General features: G+C 37.0%; 1 protein-coding gene across 3 annotated transcripts in view; it reads left to right on the top strand.

Moving 5' to 3' along the window:
* The window catches only part of GHR (growth hormone receptor), a 245225-nt gene extending 225835 nt beyond the window's left edge, over nt 1-19390 (top strand). For all 3 annotated transcript variants that reach the window (XM_014855170.3, XM_044779368.2, XM_014855167.3), the window contains 5 exons: nt 2185-2363; nt 6540-6705; nt 10431-10521; nt 16000-16069; nt 16398-19390. In XM_014855170.3, the coding sequence (XP_014710656.2) occupies nt 2185-2363; nt 6540-6705; nt 10431-10521; nt 16000-16069; nt 16398-17369 (1478 nt within the window). In that variant the 3' untranslated portion in view covers nt 17370-19390. The remainder of the gene's footprint in view (nt 1-2184; nt 2364-6539; nt 6706-10430; nt 10522-15999; nt 16070-16397) is intronic.
* The last annotated feature ends 212 nt before the right edge of the window (nt 19391-19602 follow it).

Here is a 19602-nt window from a genome sequence, read left to right as displayed (position 1 = left end):
CACTGAGAGAGTGACGCTTGAGTAAAGAAGGAAATGAGAGAATAATCATGTATATATTGGAGGGAAGGGCATTTTAGCAAGAGGGCACAGCAAGGGTAAAGATCCTCAGGCGGGAGCATGCCTTTGTTCATTCAAGGAGCAGCATGGGTGGCGGGGTGGGGGTGCGGTGTGGAGCTGGCACAGAGTGAGCAAGGAGGAGAGTAGTGAGACCAGGTCAAAGCTAACAGTACCCTTTGGCTTTCACATGGAGCGAGATAGGACTCCTTTGGGGGGTTTTAAAGGATGAGTGATATGATCTAACAAGTGTGATGATACTCACTGTGACAACTGTATTAAGGATGGTATTGAGAGTAGACTGAAGGGAGACAAAAGACCACAGGAGGAGACTAGTTAGGAGGCAAATGCAGCAATATGGGCGAAAAATGATAATGGCTAGGGCTAGGTTAGAGAGGTGCAGGTGGCAAGAAGTGGTTGGATTCTGGGAATATCTTAAAAGTACAGTTGACAGAATGTGGAGTGGCAAAAAGAAAAAAAGATGAGTCAAGGAAGAATTCACCATTTTTATCCTAAGCGACTGGAGGAATGGAATCACCATTAACAGAGATAAGGAAGAGGAAAGAGGAGCAAGTTTTGGGAGGAAGACTAGGGTCTTGTTTTTGGATGTATGCAGTCTCAAATGCTTTTTAAACATCTCAGAGAAGTAGTCAAGTACAGCATGTGGAAGTATGTATAGAGGTAAGGGAGAGGTTATTATTATGCATATGACAGTGACACTGAGCCTTCTCAAAAACGACCCTGTTCCATATCCTCTATTTAGAATAGTAAGGGAAATTTTTAAGCTGCAACGTGAATACTAAGTTTTAGAAAATGTTCCATCAAAAACATTTTTATAGTTTGGTCACTTAAAGGATTAAGCTTCGATTATCAGAATTCCTCAATCACCAACAAATCCAAAAGGGTAGGATATTACTATATTTTTGTAACCATATGAATCTTAGATTTTGCATATCCCTCCAATTTTGCCTTCCAAAATGTGGACATAATTAATCAAATTTGAGCTCTCTCTATTTTGGAAAGCGGTGTCTACTCCACAGTGGCCAGTGGCATGCTCCTTCACAGTGTTTCCACCCTGGGTGAATACAAGAGCTTCCCCCTTTGGCCACCAGATTTTAACAGCCAGGGAGAGCTCCTCACACCATGTATTTGTAGGCTTATCTCTGATCAACCCTGGGGACCCAGACTTTGCAACACTCTAGGTGACCTTCTGCAGATAGTAGAAAGGAAAATAAATTTTGCTCTGTATCTGCAAGTGATTTTTGAAAACCTCAGTACTCGGACCTAAATAGCAATAATTGGTCAGGGACTATCTAGAATATAAATTTAGATATAGTTCCTAACTTTGGAATCCATATTTCTCTTCATTATCCTTTGGGAAATTGTGGTCTCTGAGGTCCTAATAAGCAGAATGCAGCAGATTTACCAGAGAAGGTACAGTATGTCGGTAGAAACCAAGCAAAACACTATTTCAGATTGTTCACATACAGCTAAGTAAGGAACAGAAAACACTGAATCATCACCATTTGAGAGAGCAATGTAATGCCTTCCTTCTGATGTCTGAAGAAATGGTCACATGTGGCTAGGAAGACAACAAATTAAGGAGCATTTGCTGAGTGTCAGAAGGATTGTACCAGTAGCAATACAGAAATGACTAAGACAAGGTCCTTGCCCCGGGTCATAGACAATTGGAAGAAAAAAGATTTCTCTACCTCTAGTTCCCAGACAGCCACATGTTTAAATACTGTAGGTCTTTCTGACTCTCTGTCCCTCCAGTTTTGAGTTGAAATGAATTCCTTTGCCAAAATCCCAAAGCATTAACCCTATCAGAGCTAAAAGAAATGTAAAACATGGCTGATCTTCAAGAAAAGTTATAGATCAGATTTTAGACTCACAAAGGAATTTTTTAGAGGCTTTTTATAAAGTAAAAAAAAGATCATCCTTAAAATTAGATCCAATTAAAAGTCGTACATGACACTCATAAAGTGAAAGTATAATAATTGGAATATTGGAAGGATTAAGAATATGAATAATAAAAATGTGTAAAGTTGTTTGGTCTCTTCAGAAGAAAGCACTCCATTAATATCAAGCTGTGTCTCTCTGTGACTAATTGTCTGTTGAAATGCACAGTGCAACCAGATCCACCCATTGGCCTCAACTGGACTTTACTGAACATCAGTTTAACCGGGATTCATGCAGATATCCAAGTGAGGTGGGAACCACCACCCAATGCAGATGTTCAGAAGGGGTGGATAGTCCTGGAGTATGAACTGCAATACAAAGAAGTGAATGAGACCCAATGGAAAATGGTAAGATATCATTACATCTCACACTTAAGAATCTTTGAGTTTCCTTTTTATTTCAATAACCCCCTCTCATTTATAATTAGACTTCCTTTTGACCTAATACCACATGCTCGTGTTATATGCTTCATAATTCCTATTTGAGGAAAACTGATGTAATCAGTAAAATATCATCTTGGAATTCTGTCCGACAGCAGATACTTACATGGAGCTTATATGGAAGGAAAGGAAAACTATTTCCTCGGTCATCCTGGGTGTCCAGTTGAACTTTAGAACAAAGTCATATATTCTAGCCACTGAGCTGTCTTTGGGCTGGTGGCTGAACATGGGAAGGGTTACGATCAAGGCAAACAGTGAGCTGTGGCTCAATATTCTCCCATGATTTTAGTTGCTGCCGCTCACAAGACCCCCAGTAAAATAAGTTCTTAAGTAACTCCAGGAGGAGAACAGAGGGAGGGAATTTGTCCTTTAGAAGTTTCAGAAGGATGTTTTGTTATGTATCTCAGGGGAGAATCAAGCTAAGAGGTTTTTACATAGGCAAGTAGCATGGTAATGGTTGACCTCTGAACCCCTCACTTCCTTGCCAAGTGTATGGGAACTCGGCACTTAGATAAATTCCACATGGCACACAACAAGAAGAAAAACGGGATTATCATGCTACTCCCAATATAACTAATTCTAAATCAGTCTAACCACAGCCACAGCCCTGGCCAAGCCAAGTGGTTTCTGGCAAGTCATCAGGTCGTGCCCAGCAGCCTGGCACAGCCTCACTCCCAGAATTTTGAAACACCAGGCTCTGTCCATTCAGTGAACTGCTGAAAAAGAAGCCAATTTTGTCCTTAGAGGAAAGTTAAGTTTGGAGCAGCTTTGAACAGTTAAATATTGGGCTTCGAGGTTCTGTTTTTGGAATCATCTTAATTTAGATATCGGTTCTGTAACTTGGTACAAGAAAGCTTGGTTGAATGCTGAGTCAAAAAAGACTTTCTATATCCAATCAATAATCCAACATTTATTCAGCAACCAGGTATTGAAATAACTACTGTGCACAGAACACTATGCTAGGTACCCCAGGGCAACAGTTCTCAAAGTGTGAACCGTGGACCCCTGAGGGTCCCTGAGACCCTTGCAGGAAGTCCACAAGGTGAAGACTATTTTCATAATAATACTAAAATTTTATTTCCTTTTTTCATTGTGTTGAGATTTGTACTGATGGTACAAAAGCAATGGTGGAAAACTGCTGTCGCCTTAGCACAAATCAAGGCAGTAGTTCCAAACTGTAGTGAAAAGTCTCTGTCTTCCTCACCACCACGCACTCACAGTAAGGAAGGGCGGGAGCTGGTTTCACATAAGAATGCCCTTGATGAAGCTGTAAAAAATTAGTAATTTTATTAACTCTCAGCCTTTGAGTAAATAGCTTTTTAATATTCTGTCTGACACATGGAAAGTACACATAAAGCATTTCTGCTCCATGCCAAGGTACTGATGGTTATCTCGAGGAAAAGCACTTACATGGCTGAACTGCCAACTGAACTAGCTGCTTTTTGCATGGAACACCTTTTTACTTGAAAGAACAACTGATAAACTGATAAATGGTTCATATTTGAGCAGGCAAATATTTGGCAAATGTTTCTTGAAAAAGAATAAAGTGATCTTATCACTTCAAGAAAAACAATTGACAGTATTTGTTGCCAATGAAAAAAAAATTGAGCTTTCAAGGGAAAATTAGAATTTTGGAAAACTTGCATCTATCTGCAGGCATGAGCTTGATAGCGTGCCCAATCTTTGAAGACTTTCCTGATGAGATCAATGGTGATATTAGCGAAAGTGATTTATATGTATATTGTAAACATTTAGAAAATCTGCATAACTCAGTGACTGAAATGGTCAGTTAACTTTTACTTTACTTCCTTCTATGAGTGAAGTTATAAAAGGTATTTTTATTTGATATTTATAAGTTTGGTAACTTGGACCGAGTTGTCATGAATATCAAGGGTGTATCTATAAGAACTGACCTCTCTCTTGAAGAAACACATCATCTAATTTGGTATAAGCACAACAGTCATGAGCGTAAAAAGAAGAGAGGTTTATAAGTAGAGGGGGAAAAGTTAAGCATTTGTTGCTTACATCAGGAAGTCAAATTACCATTTGACAATATTGAATTTGGTATTACTGTGCCTCTGTTTTTTATTAAATACATTTTGAATATAAAAGTCATACTAATGACCATGTAGTTGCTTACAACTATTTAGCTACTAAAGCAAGTTAAGAATTTGTGATGGGTTTTTTTGTTTGTTTTTGTGTGTGAGGAAGATTGTCACTGAGCTTACATCTGTGCCCATCGTCCTCTATTTTATGTGGGATGCCGCCCCAGCATGGCTTGACCAGCAGTGCTAGGTCCACACCTGAGATACGATCCCACAAACCTTGGGCGCAGAAGTAGAGCATGTGAACTTAACCACTATGCCACAGGGCCAGCCCCAGAATTTATGGGTTTTTAAAGACTAAATGGGTGGCATGGAATTATGTAAATGTGTGAGCCATTTCTTGAGCACCCACTGTATACGTGCTATTGTGCTGGCCTTTGGAAATGCAAAGATAATGAAGGCACTGTTTGCCCCCAGGGAGTTGGCAGGATAACATAGAAATTTGAGCAGTGAAATGTAAGAAGTGATGTAAGAGGTGTGTTATCTGGCAGGATGGAGCAGGAGAAAGTGCCAGGCAAGACTTCTCAGGGTATCAGCAATACTTTCACTGAGGATTGGCCAAGAGTAGGCATTCCCTCACAGGCAGGTGGCAGGGTGTGAGCCAGTTAGAGTTTGGTGAGGAAAGTTGAGGGAAGATGGAGAGGGGGACATAGGTAGAATCACTGAGGGCCCCTGTTTGGTTTTGTTATTAGTGAAATCTGTAAAGAAATAAAAATGATAGCAACAACAGAGAAATTAGGGCTTTAAGAGTGGAAATATAGGCTTTTAAAAATACTTTAAGAAAAATAAAATATTTAATATTCAGAATCCTGACTTTAAAAAAGTACTTTAGACATACAAATGTTTCATGCATCAAGAAACTTGCATAAAAGACACAAACTAACCATCCCATGTACATATGGGAAAAAAGAGGCACTTGGTGAGTAGAAACTAACTGAGGTGAAAGGAAAATTTGCTTTAGAAGCTAAAGGCCCAGCTTCTGACTTAATAAAACAAATTATGCGACTCTTGTTTATGTGAAAAACCCATGCTGTTGAAAAAGGGAGTATTCCTACTTTTCTACAAACAGAAACAAGATGTTCCACCTGAAGACATGTGAAAAGCACATACTGAAGACCTGCCTTCAGTATTTGACTTGGAGGAGAACACCGTCATTAGTTGGGTCTAGCTCTTTGATAGCAACATCTTAAAGGTCTAAAAGCCTCACTAACTCTTCCCAGAGAGGGTAAAGGACATCCTGGCCTTAAGAGTTGTGGGGCTATGATGTTCATGACCAAAGGACTCATGACTTTTCTTCACAGATTTTGAATAGCAAACTATTTTGAGGTGGCTTTAAGCCTTCTAGAGCAAGCAGATTCAATATGTACTTGCTTCTAATAGAATTATTTGAAAGTTCAACTAAGGTAACCATGATTTTTTAGGACCCTTTCCAATTCTGTGATCAGATGAATGAATACCCAGAATTTCCAAAGAACAGAGATAGATAGATAGATAGATAGATAGATAGATAGATAGATAATGTATATATGACTATAATTTGTTTCGGTGTGGAAATATATTTGTTTATTCTGTTCTTATGTCTTCATACAAAGCTATAATATCCCAAAGAATTGGCAACATATCTGTAGTTTTCTTTATAGTTCTGTCATTGTCTGTAATAATTCTATTATGCTTTGATCTTAGTAGAATATTTGACAGCGTAACGGAAAGATATAGCTGCATTTTGTTAAACAAGTGTATCGTATCTTTGTGTGTATCCAAAAATACACTTGAGGACTATTATCTGTTTAACAAAATGATTCTTTACAAAATTGTTTTCCTTGATCTTTCTTTAATAACAAACTCCACGAGTGCATTTTAAAATATTACCTACTTTGCAGAAATTTATTTTGAATACAAATGCAGAAACACCTTGTAGCATTTACTGCACTGAGTTGTTGATTCTCTAACCAACAAGTTTGATGTTTTATCTTGAAAGATGGACCCAGTATTGTCAACATCGGTTCCGGTGTACTCGTTGAGACTGGATAAAGAATATGAAGTGCGTGTGAGATCCAGACAACGAAACTCTGAAAAATATGGCGAGTTCAGTGAGGTGCTGTATGTAACACTTCCTCAGATGAGCCCATTGGCATGTGAAGAAGGTAAAATAAAACATTTAAAATGGCAGCCAACATTGCTTTTGTCAATACATGGTGATACATTCCCTACATTGTTAGGGTGTTGTCCAGATCAAGACACATTAGCATCAAATGTCAGGGTGAGAGATCTCGAGCTCACTATCTATAATAGGTATTATCCAGCACAAAAGTGGAAGGAGGATTTAGTTTGCAAATTATTTAATTCAGGAAAAGTCCTGGGATAGGTGTAAGTTAGAGATAGGAAGATACGCTAAGATATTAATGGGAGGTATCTCTGGATAAGAAAAATTCAGTGATTCTTTGTATGTTTCTGTATTTCTAAGATTTTCTACAATGTTTGTTTTCCATTATAATCAGAAAAAATGTTTTTCAAATGCCTAGTGAAGAAATTCTGTATCTACATGGATGGATGTATACATGGCATCTAAGAGAAAGCTTAATATCGAGTCAGCATAGCTAGTCAATGGCGGGCGCTTATTGGTTTTAGAAAGTTCAGCTGTGGCTTTTACCTGGAGGATGGCTTATTAAGTAGTGTTCCAGTTATGCTTCAGAGTAACATGGAACATTTGAAGATCCTACATAAGAGAAATACAAAGATAATTAAAGCTTAAAGAAATGACACCTATAAATTCAGAATGAAAGAACTGAAGCTTTTAGATAGAGAAATAAAGCTGCTTAACAATGAACAGTGAATGTATAAAATACTGTCACTCCCAAATGGGAGTTGTCTATAGTTCATCTCTATTAGAAACAGAAGGTTTACAGGATCATATGCGGAGCTTAGGTCTGTTACATGAAACAATCACAAGCTACAGAGAAATGAAATTTATATTTCTGCATTTATAGTACAGGTAGAATCCATAATACAAAATAACACTTTGACGAAAATGTCTATAGTACCATTTTTTCTAAGCTCTACTTAACAGGCTTGTTGTTTCAGACAATTTGATATGATGAAATTCTGGTTTAAAAACCATATTTGCCACATGCCATTTAAGCTTATCATAATGGCATTTAACTCACTTAACATAGGTTTTTTTAACTGAGTTTTCCTTCTGTGGTGAAAAACAAAAAGAAAAAACTGAAGCTCTTGCTTTATGTTATATTCCTGAATATGTCATTGATATAAAAGTATAGATACCACAAGGTACAATGTGGTATTCTCTGCCCTACTAATTCTTATAATACCCCTAACATCTCCTTTGGGGATTTTAATAACAGAATAAGAAAATTAAAATAATAAAAGAATATTATAGCATAAAAGCCTACTTTTTTATATAAAGAGTTTAATTTTAGAACAGTTATAGATTTACAGAAAAATTGAGACTATTATAGAAAGTTCCTATATACCCTGCACCCAGTTTCCCTATTATTAACATCTTACATTAGGATGATTCATTTGCTAACTTAATGAACCAATATTGATACATTTTTATTAAGTAAATTGCATAGCCTATTCAGAGTTCCTTAGTTTTTACTTAATAGTCTTTTTCCATTCCAGGATAGCACATTACATTTATTTATCAAGTCTCTTTAACCTTCTTTGGTTGTGACAGTTTCTCAGATTTTTTTCTTTTTTTATTTTTATTTTATTGAGGTCACAATAGTTTCTAACATTGTGAAATTTCAGTTCTACATTATTATTTGTCAGTCACCATATGTATGTGCCTCTTTACTCCTTATGCCCACCCCCTAACCCCCTTCCCCTCTGGTAACTACTAATCTGTTCTCTTTGTCTATGTGTTTGTTTATCTTCCACATATGAGTGAAATCGTGGTATTTGTCTTTCTCTGGCTGGTTTATTTCACTTAACATAATGCCCTCAAGTTCCATCCATATTGTTGCAAATGGGACAATTTTGTCTTTTTTATGGCTAAGTAGTATTCCATTATATATATACCACATCTTTTTTATCCATTCATCAGTCAGTGAGCACTTGGGTTGCTTCCACATCTTGGCTATTGTGAATAATACTGCAATGAACATAGGAGTGCATAAGTCTCTGAAGTATAGATTTGTTTCTTTGGATAAACATCCAGTAATGGGATAGCTGGGTTGTATGGTATTTCTATTTTTAACTTTTTGAGAAATCTCCATACTATTTTCCATACTGGCTGCACCAGATTACATCCGCACCAGCAGTGTATGAGGTTCCCTTTTCTCCTCATCCTCTGTGACATTTGTTTTTTGTCTTGGTAATTATAGCCATTCAAACAGGTGTAGGTAATATCTCATTGTAGTTTTGATTTGCATTTCCCTAATAATTAGTGCTGTTGACGATCTTTTCATGTGCCTGTTGACCATCTGTATATCTGCTTTGGAGAAATGTCTGTTCAGATCCTCTGCTCAGCTTTTGATCGTTTTTTTTTTTTTTTTCAATTGTTGAGTTCTCTGAGTTCTTTATATATTTTGGAGATTAACCCCTTGTCAGATATATGATTTTCAAATATTTTCTCCCAGTTGGTGGGTTCTTTTCCTTTTTTTTTCTAGTTTCCTATGCCTTACAGAAGCTCTTTAGTCTAATGAAGTCCCACTTCTTAATTTTTCTGTTTCCCTTGCCCAAGTAGACATGGTATTCAGAAAGATCCTTCCAAGACTGATGTCAAAGAGTATACTGCCTATATTTTCTTCCAGGAGTTTTATGGTTTCACATCTTACCTTCAAGTCTTTAATCCATTTTGAGTTAATTTTTGTGTATGGTGAAAAATAATGGTATACTTTCACTCTTTTGCATGTGGCTGTCTGGTTTTCCCAACACCATTTATATAAAAGCCTACTTTTAATAAAGCAACATAAAGGTAAATTACACTTATCGTTTTTATTAAAAAATTGATAACCTCTGTCAGTGTAGTAAGAATACTGGGAACGAACTGGAAGGTGGTTGTAGGCACTTGTTCTTAGGGAATGAAATAGAAATTTTACAAAGTCCCCCACATTTGCTACAAAGTGTATGAAAATCTGAAGATGGGAGCCTCAGTAGCGATCTTCTGTCAAAGGATATATTTTTTTAAGTAACTTACATACTCTGCATATCTAAAAAGTTTGTTATGACTCAAATAAAAACTCTGTCCCCATCTTTTTGATAGATCCTCAGTCTGGAGGATAAAAACAAAAATCACCACACCTTAAAAAAAAAGGGAACCAGGGCTGGCCCCCTGGGGTAGTGGTTAAGTTCACTTTGGCAGCCTGGGTTCACAGGTTTAGATCCTGGGCGCAGATCAGCCATGCTGTGGTGGCAATCCACGTATAAATTGGAGGAAGATTGGCACAGATGTTAGCTCAGGGCTAATCTTCCTCAGCTAAAAAAGGGGGGCGGGGGGGGGCCGTTGGACCAAGTGGACATTATTTAGGTAAAGGCATATGTTACCAAGCAGCAATTTTTCCTAGAGTTGAAGACTTTAGGGACACACCCTGAACACATAAGATGCTTAAAGCAGTTTGGTTTTTTTCATAAACATGAACTGTGCTTAAACTGTGTGCTGTTTTCTTTATTTTAATTTTTTTTTTTTTTTTGTATGTGAAAGGATTTGAAAAGTGGACAGAGGTGTTCTTGGAACAGAAAATACTCCTACATCATTACATTTTATTTCAGTGATTATCAAGTGAAATCACTGACTTTCCTGGATGAATACAAATTAGAAAATACTGTTATGTGAAAAAAGAACATGAAATGTAAACTTCAATTATTCATAATTCTCTGAGTGAGATATTGTTCTTGTGTGTTTCAGATTTCCAGTTTCCATGGTTCTTAATTATTATCCTTGGAATATTTGGGCTAACAGTGATATTATTTTTATTCATATTTTCTAAACAGCAAAGGTACGTGTGATATAGTCTATTTTGATATGTTTTTGCCAGTTGTGTAGCAAACGTTTTCCATTTGTTGTTTGATATTTCCTTTTGCAGATCATGAGTGAAAATTTTAAATAACCCAGTAAAACGTTATCTCCAGTTATATATTAACCACTTTGTTGTGTTCGTCATAGGGAATTCACAGGTTTCAATTCCATCTTGAAGTTGTATAGAACATCGAGAGGCTGGCTCTAAGGACTATACACTTGATCGTATGCACCACTTTAACAAAACTGTTGTCTCAGAGCTACCTCTTCACCTCTTCAAAATACTGGATAAGTTGGCCCATTCATTCCAGGACCATAAAGTAGTACTGAGTCTTTGGCTGAGTTTGACACAGTCCTCACATACAGTCATACATCACCTAATGACAGGGATACGTTCTGAAAAATGCATCAGGTGATTTTGTCATTGTGTGAGCATCATAGAGTGTGTTACACAAGCCTCAGTGGTATAGCCTACTATACACCTAGGCTATGTGGTTCTAATATTATGGGACCACAGTCGTATATGCAGTCTGTCATTGACCAAAACGTCCTTATACGGCACATGACTCTACAAGAAAATTTGAGTGGCAAACTAAAGCTACCTAGATAATTCAATATAACAAGACCTTTTCAGACTTCCTATGATGGGAATTTCAAGTAAATTCAGGTTTTATTTAAATTATTTGGATATTTATGATTTGGTATTTTATCTGCTTTTGTAAACGCAGCTAAAATCCAAGTTTGAAGAAGTTCCAGTCTGTATTCCCTTGGAGTTAAAAGACTTGGGTTCCAGTTGTTATTCTGCCGCTGCTCTTTAATCACATTTGAGTCCATTAACCTCTCTGGGCCTCTGTGTTCTCATGGGTAATATTGAGGGTGTTGGATTATGTGACCTTGAAATTTTCCTTAAGCTGTAATAGCTAATCATTCTATTTTTGTTTTTGAAGGAAACTCAGTACAAACCACAGGAAATTTTAATACAAAATGTAGGAAAAATTACTGGTACCAATTGCCAGTTTTCTTACATTTAGAGTATTTTTAGAGTCCCGGGGCTTAATCTTGCTCCTTCTCCTAGAATTAGGGCGACTGGCACTCCCAGTTTGCCTGAGACGTTCCTGGTTTTAGCACTGAAAGTCCTGTCCCGGGAAACCCCTCAGTGCCAGGCAAACCAAGATGGTTGCTCACCCTACCTAGGACTAAAAACGGGTTCTCCAGCTGAAGCCAAGAGGCATCTAGAAATCAAAATAAGATCTATGTGAATATATCTAATTTGTTTTTTGAAGTTGTATAACATTTATAAACATCAAAATATAATTTTCTTAGAAAGAAGAATTCCCATAAGCTAGAGTTCTAGAGTGTCATGCGTGCTAAATGTCTCCAAGGGAATGCAGAAAAGATTGGTTTTAGTAGAGTGTGTCTCCAATTTTATAATGTAAACCAAGAGGAAAGCAAAATGCACTCTCCAGAATTTCATCTTGCACCTAACTTTCTAGCAACATTTCTGTTTTACAAACACAACTATTATAAAACAGGACAACACATTTTCAATTGTTGGGGGAAAAATTAGTAAATAAATAAATAAATTTTCAGGATTTTGAGTAATTTATATACTTAAGTCATGCCAACAACAAAGGAGCCAAATTATTCTGTTGATTAATTTGAATTCATTGATCTGTACCCTTGATGGGCCAATTTATATGTAACAGCTGTAGATAAACCCACAATGTCTATGAAGTAATTTCCTCAACATTAGCTGTCAATTTCGAGTCATTGTGAAGCCCAAGTAAATTTGTTATGTTGCTTAATTATATTAGCTAACAATATTTGAAGAAAAGATAATCCTCTGAACAAATAGGATTTCAAAGAAAATATATTAACCTTTGTCTAAAAGAGTGTTTTCTATGAAGAATGAAGTTCTTAACTAGGATGCTGGCCAAAATCATCAAATTGTAAAATTATTTGGAAATCTTTTTTGTACTTTCAAATTTCCTGTGCTAAATTAAGTTCTTTGTAGAAAAGAATTAATTTTTCTTTTTCATTTGCCCATAAAAATCCTTATTATTGTCTAAATTTCCATGTTCTAATGAAAGTAGGAAATAGAAAATGATTATCAGCAGGTGTGGGAAGAGCATGTAGTTCTAATAATTAAAATGATACTCCAAAAAATGAGGTGTTACATCAGCTTTCCCCAAACCTTAGGGCTGTAAAGGACTTCAGGTCCTCCGTATCCTTGCTTGAAGTTTTGTGAGTCCACAATCTAAGCTACTTCTCCCTTTTTTAATCCAGATAATTGAGTCAACTGCAGCAAAATTTATCATGTAATTTGGATTTGAATAAAATTACACCAAAGTCACAAACATAGTTTCATGCCAAGTTATCTATACTCTATACTCTATTGTTCCCACCATTCAAGCTGTTACTAACCAAGAAAGAAATACCTGAATTGGCATAAAACAGGAGTGGCAAACTGGCAACCTGAAAGCCAAATTCAGCCGCAGATCTGTTTGTTGTTTTATGTTATTTTGATTTTTGGAGTAAATGTTTTGCTATTTGATTTGGCGTAAAGGTTTTGCTATGAAGTGTTTTCAAATTAGGGAATTTTCACACACAAATCCAGATGCCCAGATTACCCTTAAAAGCTGAAAGATCTAGTGAAACTGGGTTGATATTCCTGTATGGCAACATGCACTGAGGCAAAGGACCAGCTGTCCCATTTGAGAAGCCTGTCACCATTCCCATCTCTCCCTATGACATTGTAACTGGCCTGCTTCATTTATTTGTATGACCTGCTTGGGCCCTATAGCCTGCAGGGTCTGCCACCCTGGCAAAGTCAACCACAACTCTTAGAAAGCTAACTACTAACATGAGCCTAAATGTATCATCCTCTTCAAAAAGGAGAGGCTCTCATAACAAACTCAAGCATTAGACGTTTGGGAATCTTTGCTTCCTATAATTAGGGTTATGTTATGTTTGTGTATGTTTTTGAACATTTGAAATGTTTATTTAGAGATGCAGAACCAAATAACACAGCAGCATGACAGAAGGCAAAGGGCCTGGGTTATGGGGTCAGGTACTTTGGATTTGAGCCCCAGCTGTATCAAGTGTTAGTGTATGATTTGAACACCTTCCCTAAATCTCTAAATCTTTCTACAGGTTAATATCATCTGCCTCCCTGGTTGATTAAATAAAATATTTAGTGCAGAGGTTGACAAACTTGTTTTATAAAGGGCCAAATAGTAAATTTTTAGGTTTTCTGGGCCGTGTGTCTCTGTTGCAACTACTCAACTTTGCCACCATGGCATCAAAGCAGCCATAGACAATATATGAACAGATAAACATGACTGTGTTCCAATAAAACTTTATTTACAAAAACAGACAGCAGGCCAGATTTGGCCCACAGGCTATAATTTGCCGACCCATAGTTTAGTGCAAAATACGTCTCACAATGTCTGGCTTATCAGAGGTGGCAGTTATTATTAATGATTTATATTTTTTCTATATCTCCTATTCATCAGTAACAATTTTTTTTAATACTTATCCCACTGGGTAAACCTAGTGGAAGCTACTCAAAGCAACTTATGAAATTTGGCTTATTCCTTGAATTAGATAAAAAGACAGTAGAAATATTCAGACACTGAGTTCCCTGTTGAATAGACTAGACTGTCCATTCGCATTGAGTGGCATATCAGTTGATATCCAAAGCTCAGCTTACCATCCCTGCCCAACAGTGGTATCTCTGACATGTAGGGGTTTTTATTTTTTTAACAATAAAATGAGTTAGTTGGAGTGGATTATCTCAGCTTTTTACTAGAGCTACAATGTTCATTTTAAAACACAAACTCTAGATTACACTATTAACAAAATAGATAAGTGATTTATTCAAATTTATTCAAGAAATGTTTATTGAGTACCTTCTATGTCGCAGGAATTGTTCTAAGTGCTGGGGATACAATAAGGCACAAGACAGGGAGGATAGACATTGAAATGAATTGTGGTCAAAAACTAATTTAAATATTTGGAAGAGAAAATGTGAGTGCATCTTAGAATTGTGTATATAAATCCACACTGATTAGAGATAGTTCACATTTAGTCCCTCCCAAATGGAATGAACCCTGCAGTGACACCCTGGTTAATGAGATGCTCTTATACAATTTTTAATTAATGTGAGCTGTGTGTTGCAAACTCATCCCAGTCAACCCTTTTCTGAGTGTGCAAATAATTTTGGCTCTATGTAGATTGGCTCTTCTTCCTTCTCTCTCCTCCCTTCCCTCCCTCCTTTCCTCCCTCTTTCTGTCCCTCCTTCCTTCTTCCTCCACAAATTACTGATGAGATGTACACTAAAATTACCTTCCTTATAAGTGAAATGGAAATTGGCTCCAAATGGAATTAAATTTCTCACTCCCAAATGCTCATGCTGGCTGTCGATAAGAGACATTAAGGAAAAAATAAAGATTACGGGAAAACCATGTTTTGTTTAAACTGACTTCAGAGGAGGGGTTTTTGGTTCTTTTTTTCTTCTATAGTTTTTCCTTATCACTTACTGATTAATATTTTCATTCTCTTTCTCATATTCCACTTAAATAAAGTATCAGAATATTTGGAATAAGTAATAGTACTGCCAATACGGTAGTCCCCCCCTATTTGTGGGGGATACGTTCCAAGACCCCTAGTGGATGCCTGAAACCCCAGATAGTACCAAACCCTACATATACTGTTTTTTCCTATACGTACATGCCTATGATAAAGTTTAACTTATAAATTAGGCACAGTAAGAGATTAACAACAATAACTAATAATAAAATAGAACAATTATAACACTATACTGTAATAAAAGTTATGTGAATGCAGTCTCTCTCTTTCTCTCAAAATATCTTAATTTTACTCTATTTTGAGACTGCAGTTGTCTGCAGGTAACTGAAACCATGGATAAGGGGGAACTTTGTTCTTAGTTCCATCGAGTCAATTCTGACTCCTAGCAACCTGTGCATAGCAGAGTGGACCCATGACTGGGCTTTTTGTCCCATCCTCTCATCTTTTGGCGCTATATAAGACAATCCTACACTGCTATTCACAGGGTTTTCATGGCCAATTTTTTTGAAAATGGGTGGCCAGTTCCTTTTTCCTAGTCTGTCTTAGTCTGGAAACTCCACTGAAACCTGTCCACCATGGCTGACCCTGCTGGTATTTGAAATAATAGCAAATAATAGCTATCACATTTGAATGATAGCTTTCAGTAAGTATCACAGCAACACACAGCCACCACAGGCCAACAACTGACAGATGAGTGGTGTGGTTCCCTGACCAGGAAACCAATCTAGGCTGTGGTGGTGAGAGTACCATATCTTAACCACTAGACCACCAGGGCTGGCTGGGGGAACTACTGTATTTTATTTCTATCTTTTGAAATGAAAGAATGTGTAACTTTTAAGATATGTCAAACTGAAATTTTGTTTTCAAGGATTAAGATGCTGATTCTGCCCCCAGTTCCAGTTCCAAAGATTAAAGGAATTGATCCAGATCTCCTTAAGGTAATTAACAAATTATCTAAACTATAGATGACACTAATTAAATGATACCTGAAAACATTTCCTGATATTGAGAGCTTTTGCAAACTGTATGTATCCACTCTATTTTTCGTACCCTTTCTGGAGAAAAATTTTTTAAAATATTACATCTCTTAAAATTATGAGAATGTCTTATGTAGTTAAAAATCCTTCACTAATGTATTTTTTGTTATTATATGCCTTTGTTACTATTGTTCTTATTGGAACCATAATTAGTCTCTGAAGGTTTTTTGTTAAATGACTTAATCATTATGAGTTTCTTTTCATAGATCATTTTATTTCTGTTCCCTAGGAAGGAAAATTAGAAGAGGTGAACACAATCTTAGCCGTTCATGACAACTATAAACCTGAATTTTACAATGATGACTCTTGGGTTGAATTCATTGAGCTAGATATTGATGACCCTGATGAAAAGACTGAAGGATCAGACACAGACAGACTTCTAAGCAATGACCATCAGAAATCACTTAATATCCTTGGGGCAAAGGATGACGACTCTGGACGTACCAGCTGTTATGAACCTGACATTCTGGAGACTGATTTCAATGCCAGCGACATGTGTGATGGTACCTCAGAGGTTGCTCAGCCACAAAGGTTAAAAGGGGAAGCAGATCTTTTGTGCCTTGACCAGAAAAATCAAAAGGACTCATCTTCTAGTAATGCTACCCCTGCTACTCAGCAGCCCAGTGTTATCCTAGCAGAGGAAAACAAACCAAGACCACTTCTTATTGGTGGAACTGAGTCAACTCATCAAGCTGCCCATACTCAACTAAGCAATCCGAGTTCACTGGCAAACATCGACTTTTATGCCCAGGTAAGCGACATTACGCCAGCAGGGAGTGTGGTCCTTTCCCCGGGCCAAAAAAACAAGACAGGGATATCCCAATGTGACATGCATCCCGAAGTGGTCTCACTCTGCCAAGCCAACTTCATCATGGACAATGCCTACTTCTGTGAGGCAGATGCCAAAAAGTGCATCCCCGTGGCCCCTCACGTCGAGGTTGAATCACGTGTCGAGCCAAGCTTTAACCAGGAAGACATTTACATCACCACAGAAAGCCTTACCACTACTGCTGGGAGGTCTGGGACAGCAGAACGTGCTTCAAGCTCTGAGATGCCTGTCCCAGACTATACTTCCATTCATATAGTACAGTCTCCACAGGGCCTCGTACTCAATGCTACCGCCTTGCCCTTGCCTGACAAAGAGTTTCTTTCATCATGTGGCTACGTGAGCACAGACCAACTGAACAAAATCATGCCGTAGCCTTTCTTTGATTTCCCATGAGCTACGTATTTAATGGCAAAGAGTTGGCTGGGGCATGAATGCTTAAACCAAAACAATGTTTAAACCCTTTGTTAAGGGGGTGGAAGTGTGGATTCTAAATGCCTTTTCCTGAAATATTGAAAGAAGATATTAAAAAAAAATAAGAACGCTTAATCAGATAGTTATTCCTGTTGTGAACTGTAAATATTTTAAAGAATTGTCTCACAGACTGTTTAGTGGCAGTGATTGTCTTGTTATTGTGGGTGTTGATTTTGTGAAACTTAGCATTGAATGGCTACGTTTTTAATGTATAGTAAATCATGCTTTTTGAAAAAGCGAAAAATCAGGTGGCTTTTAGCAGTTCAGGAAAATTGAATGCAAATCATAGCACAGGCTAATTTTTTTTAAATTGGGAACTAAAATTATAGGTAAGAAGACAAAAAATAGTTTGGATATGTAAACATTTATTTTGGCATAAATTGATAAAGATATTTTTACTAATTTACACTTCAAGCATGGCTATTTTCTATGACACTACACACTGTACTGTAGTTCGTGTGGACCCATCCAAAGAATGTAGCAACTACAGTCTAACGCTGGTTTGATGCCTTGGTCAATGCACCTAAAGCAAAACAAATGAACAAGTTAGTTTTTTACAAGCCCCTTTTTATACCTCCCAAAACTCCTTAAACAATTCTGAAATGATTGTAGTTACCTGCATTATTGGGACATGCTCGTTTTATCTGAATTTTTACAGAAAGATTTAATTTAGAAAACTTTAAAATGTTTGCACACGTCAGCTTATCATGAACCAAAAACCAAACAACCAAACAAAAAACCCCTTCTTACCCACATTTTGGTTCATGTCAGAGAGCTACAAACTAAGAGAAGTAGAAATTATAGCTGGTCCCTGTTGACCAGGATGCCTGGGTGGTGCAGTCGCACATGAAGTGAGTTGTTTGTCATGATCTGAGTGCATGCAGATCATGAGAAAGAAGCCCTGGAAACTCTGCAGCAGTATCTTCAAACACAACTTGGTTTTCTTTCATAGTTCTAAGAAGGGAATAAGGTACAAGAAGCACTTTGTAAGTTGAAGCAGGTCGAAGTGAAGTTAACCAGATAATGAAATAAAAAGTTCAAGAAATAGGTTTTTTGTTTCGCAGCCTATAGCCAGACACAACCTCATTATTCATGATAATGAGAAACAGAAGGAACAAGATTTTAAATCCCCACAGATAACTCAAAATTTACTTAAACCAATAGCAGAAACGTTTTTTCCTCACCAAGCCTTTTATAAAATTTATTTAAAGTCGTAGAAGAAGTTTCATCATTTTTTTATTTCTCCTCGCAGTGAATTGGCCTCAAAGCAGAAGAAGAGGCCTGAGTAATTTATAAATTACTGTTCAATCCCTTAATGATGTAAGCAGTGGAATTGCTCCTCAAAAGACTTGTCAAAAAGAGAAGAATCTCATCTCATTGAAGAATGCCTCTCACTTTAAGTATTTTTTAAGAGGTTAATAAAACTTTAAAGTTAGCTTTAACTTAAATAGTATTTGCCATTTAGCTCAGACCTTTTTAGGAAACAAGCTTAATGGTTGGTAATTTCAAATTCCCTCTTTCTTGCAGGAAGGACAGTGAAAAGCTAGAATTGGGTGTTGAAAGTTCAACATGTTACTTTGTAATAGATGTTTAGTAGATTTTCTGCTACCTTGCTGCTATGGTTTTCTCTAAGAGCTACATAATTTAGTTTCATATACAATTTCATCAATGTAGAACCTAATTCAACTTAAAACTGTGTGTTTGGGAAAACTCTCTTACTATTTCACAATAGGCTGACAACATTTCTATAGCCAAAAATAGCTAAATACCTCAATCAGTCTCCGAATGTCATTTTGGTACTTTGCTGGCCACACAAGCCATTATTCACTAGTATGACTAGTTGTGTCCTGCAGTTTATATTTAACTTTCTTTATGTCTGTGGATTTTTTTCCTTCAAAGTTTAATAAATTTATTTTCTTGGATTTGTGATGGTATGCTTCTGTTGTCGAACACCCACATGCAAAACATCCTAAACCAGACTGCCTACTGTGAGTCCTTCTCATTGTAAGGGGAGCTAAGCACAGTTAATTTAAACACATTGGCAATGGGTGTGGAGATTTGTGTTATGTGCTGGAATCGGCAGAGAAGGCAGCTCCCTACCTCTCTTTCTTGAGGAAACAGGAGCCCATCTCAG

The sequence above is a fragment of the Equus asinus genome, chromosome 10, assembly GCF_041296235.1.
Source record: "Equus asinus isolate D_3611 breed Donkey chromosome 10, EquAss-T2T_v2, whole genome shotgun sequence".
NCBI classification, from domain to species: Eukaryota; Metazoa; Chordata; class Mammalia; order Perissodactyla; family Equidae; genus Equus; species Equus asinus.
The sequence above is the reverse complement of the archived record's forward strand: the minus strand, read 5'-3'. Positions and strand labels throughout refer to the sequence as shown.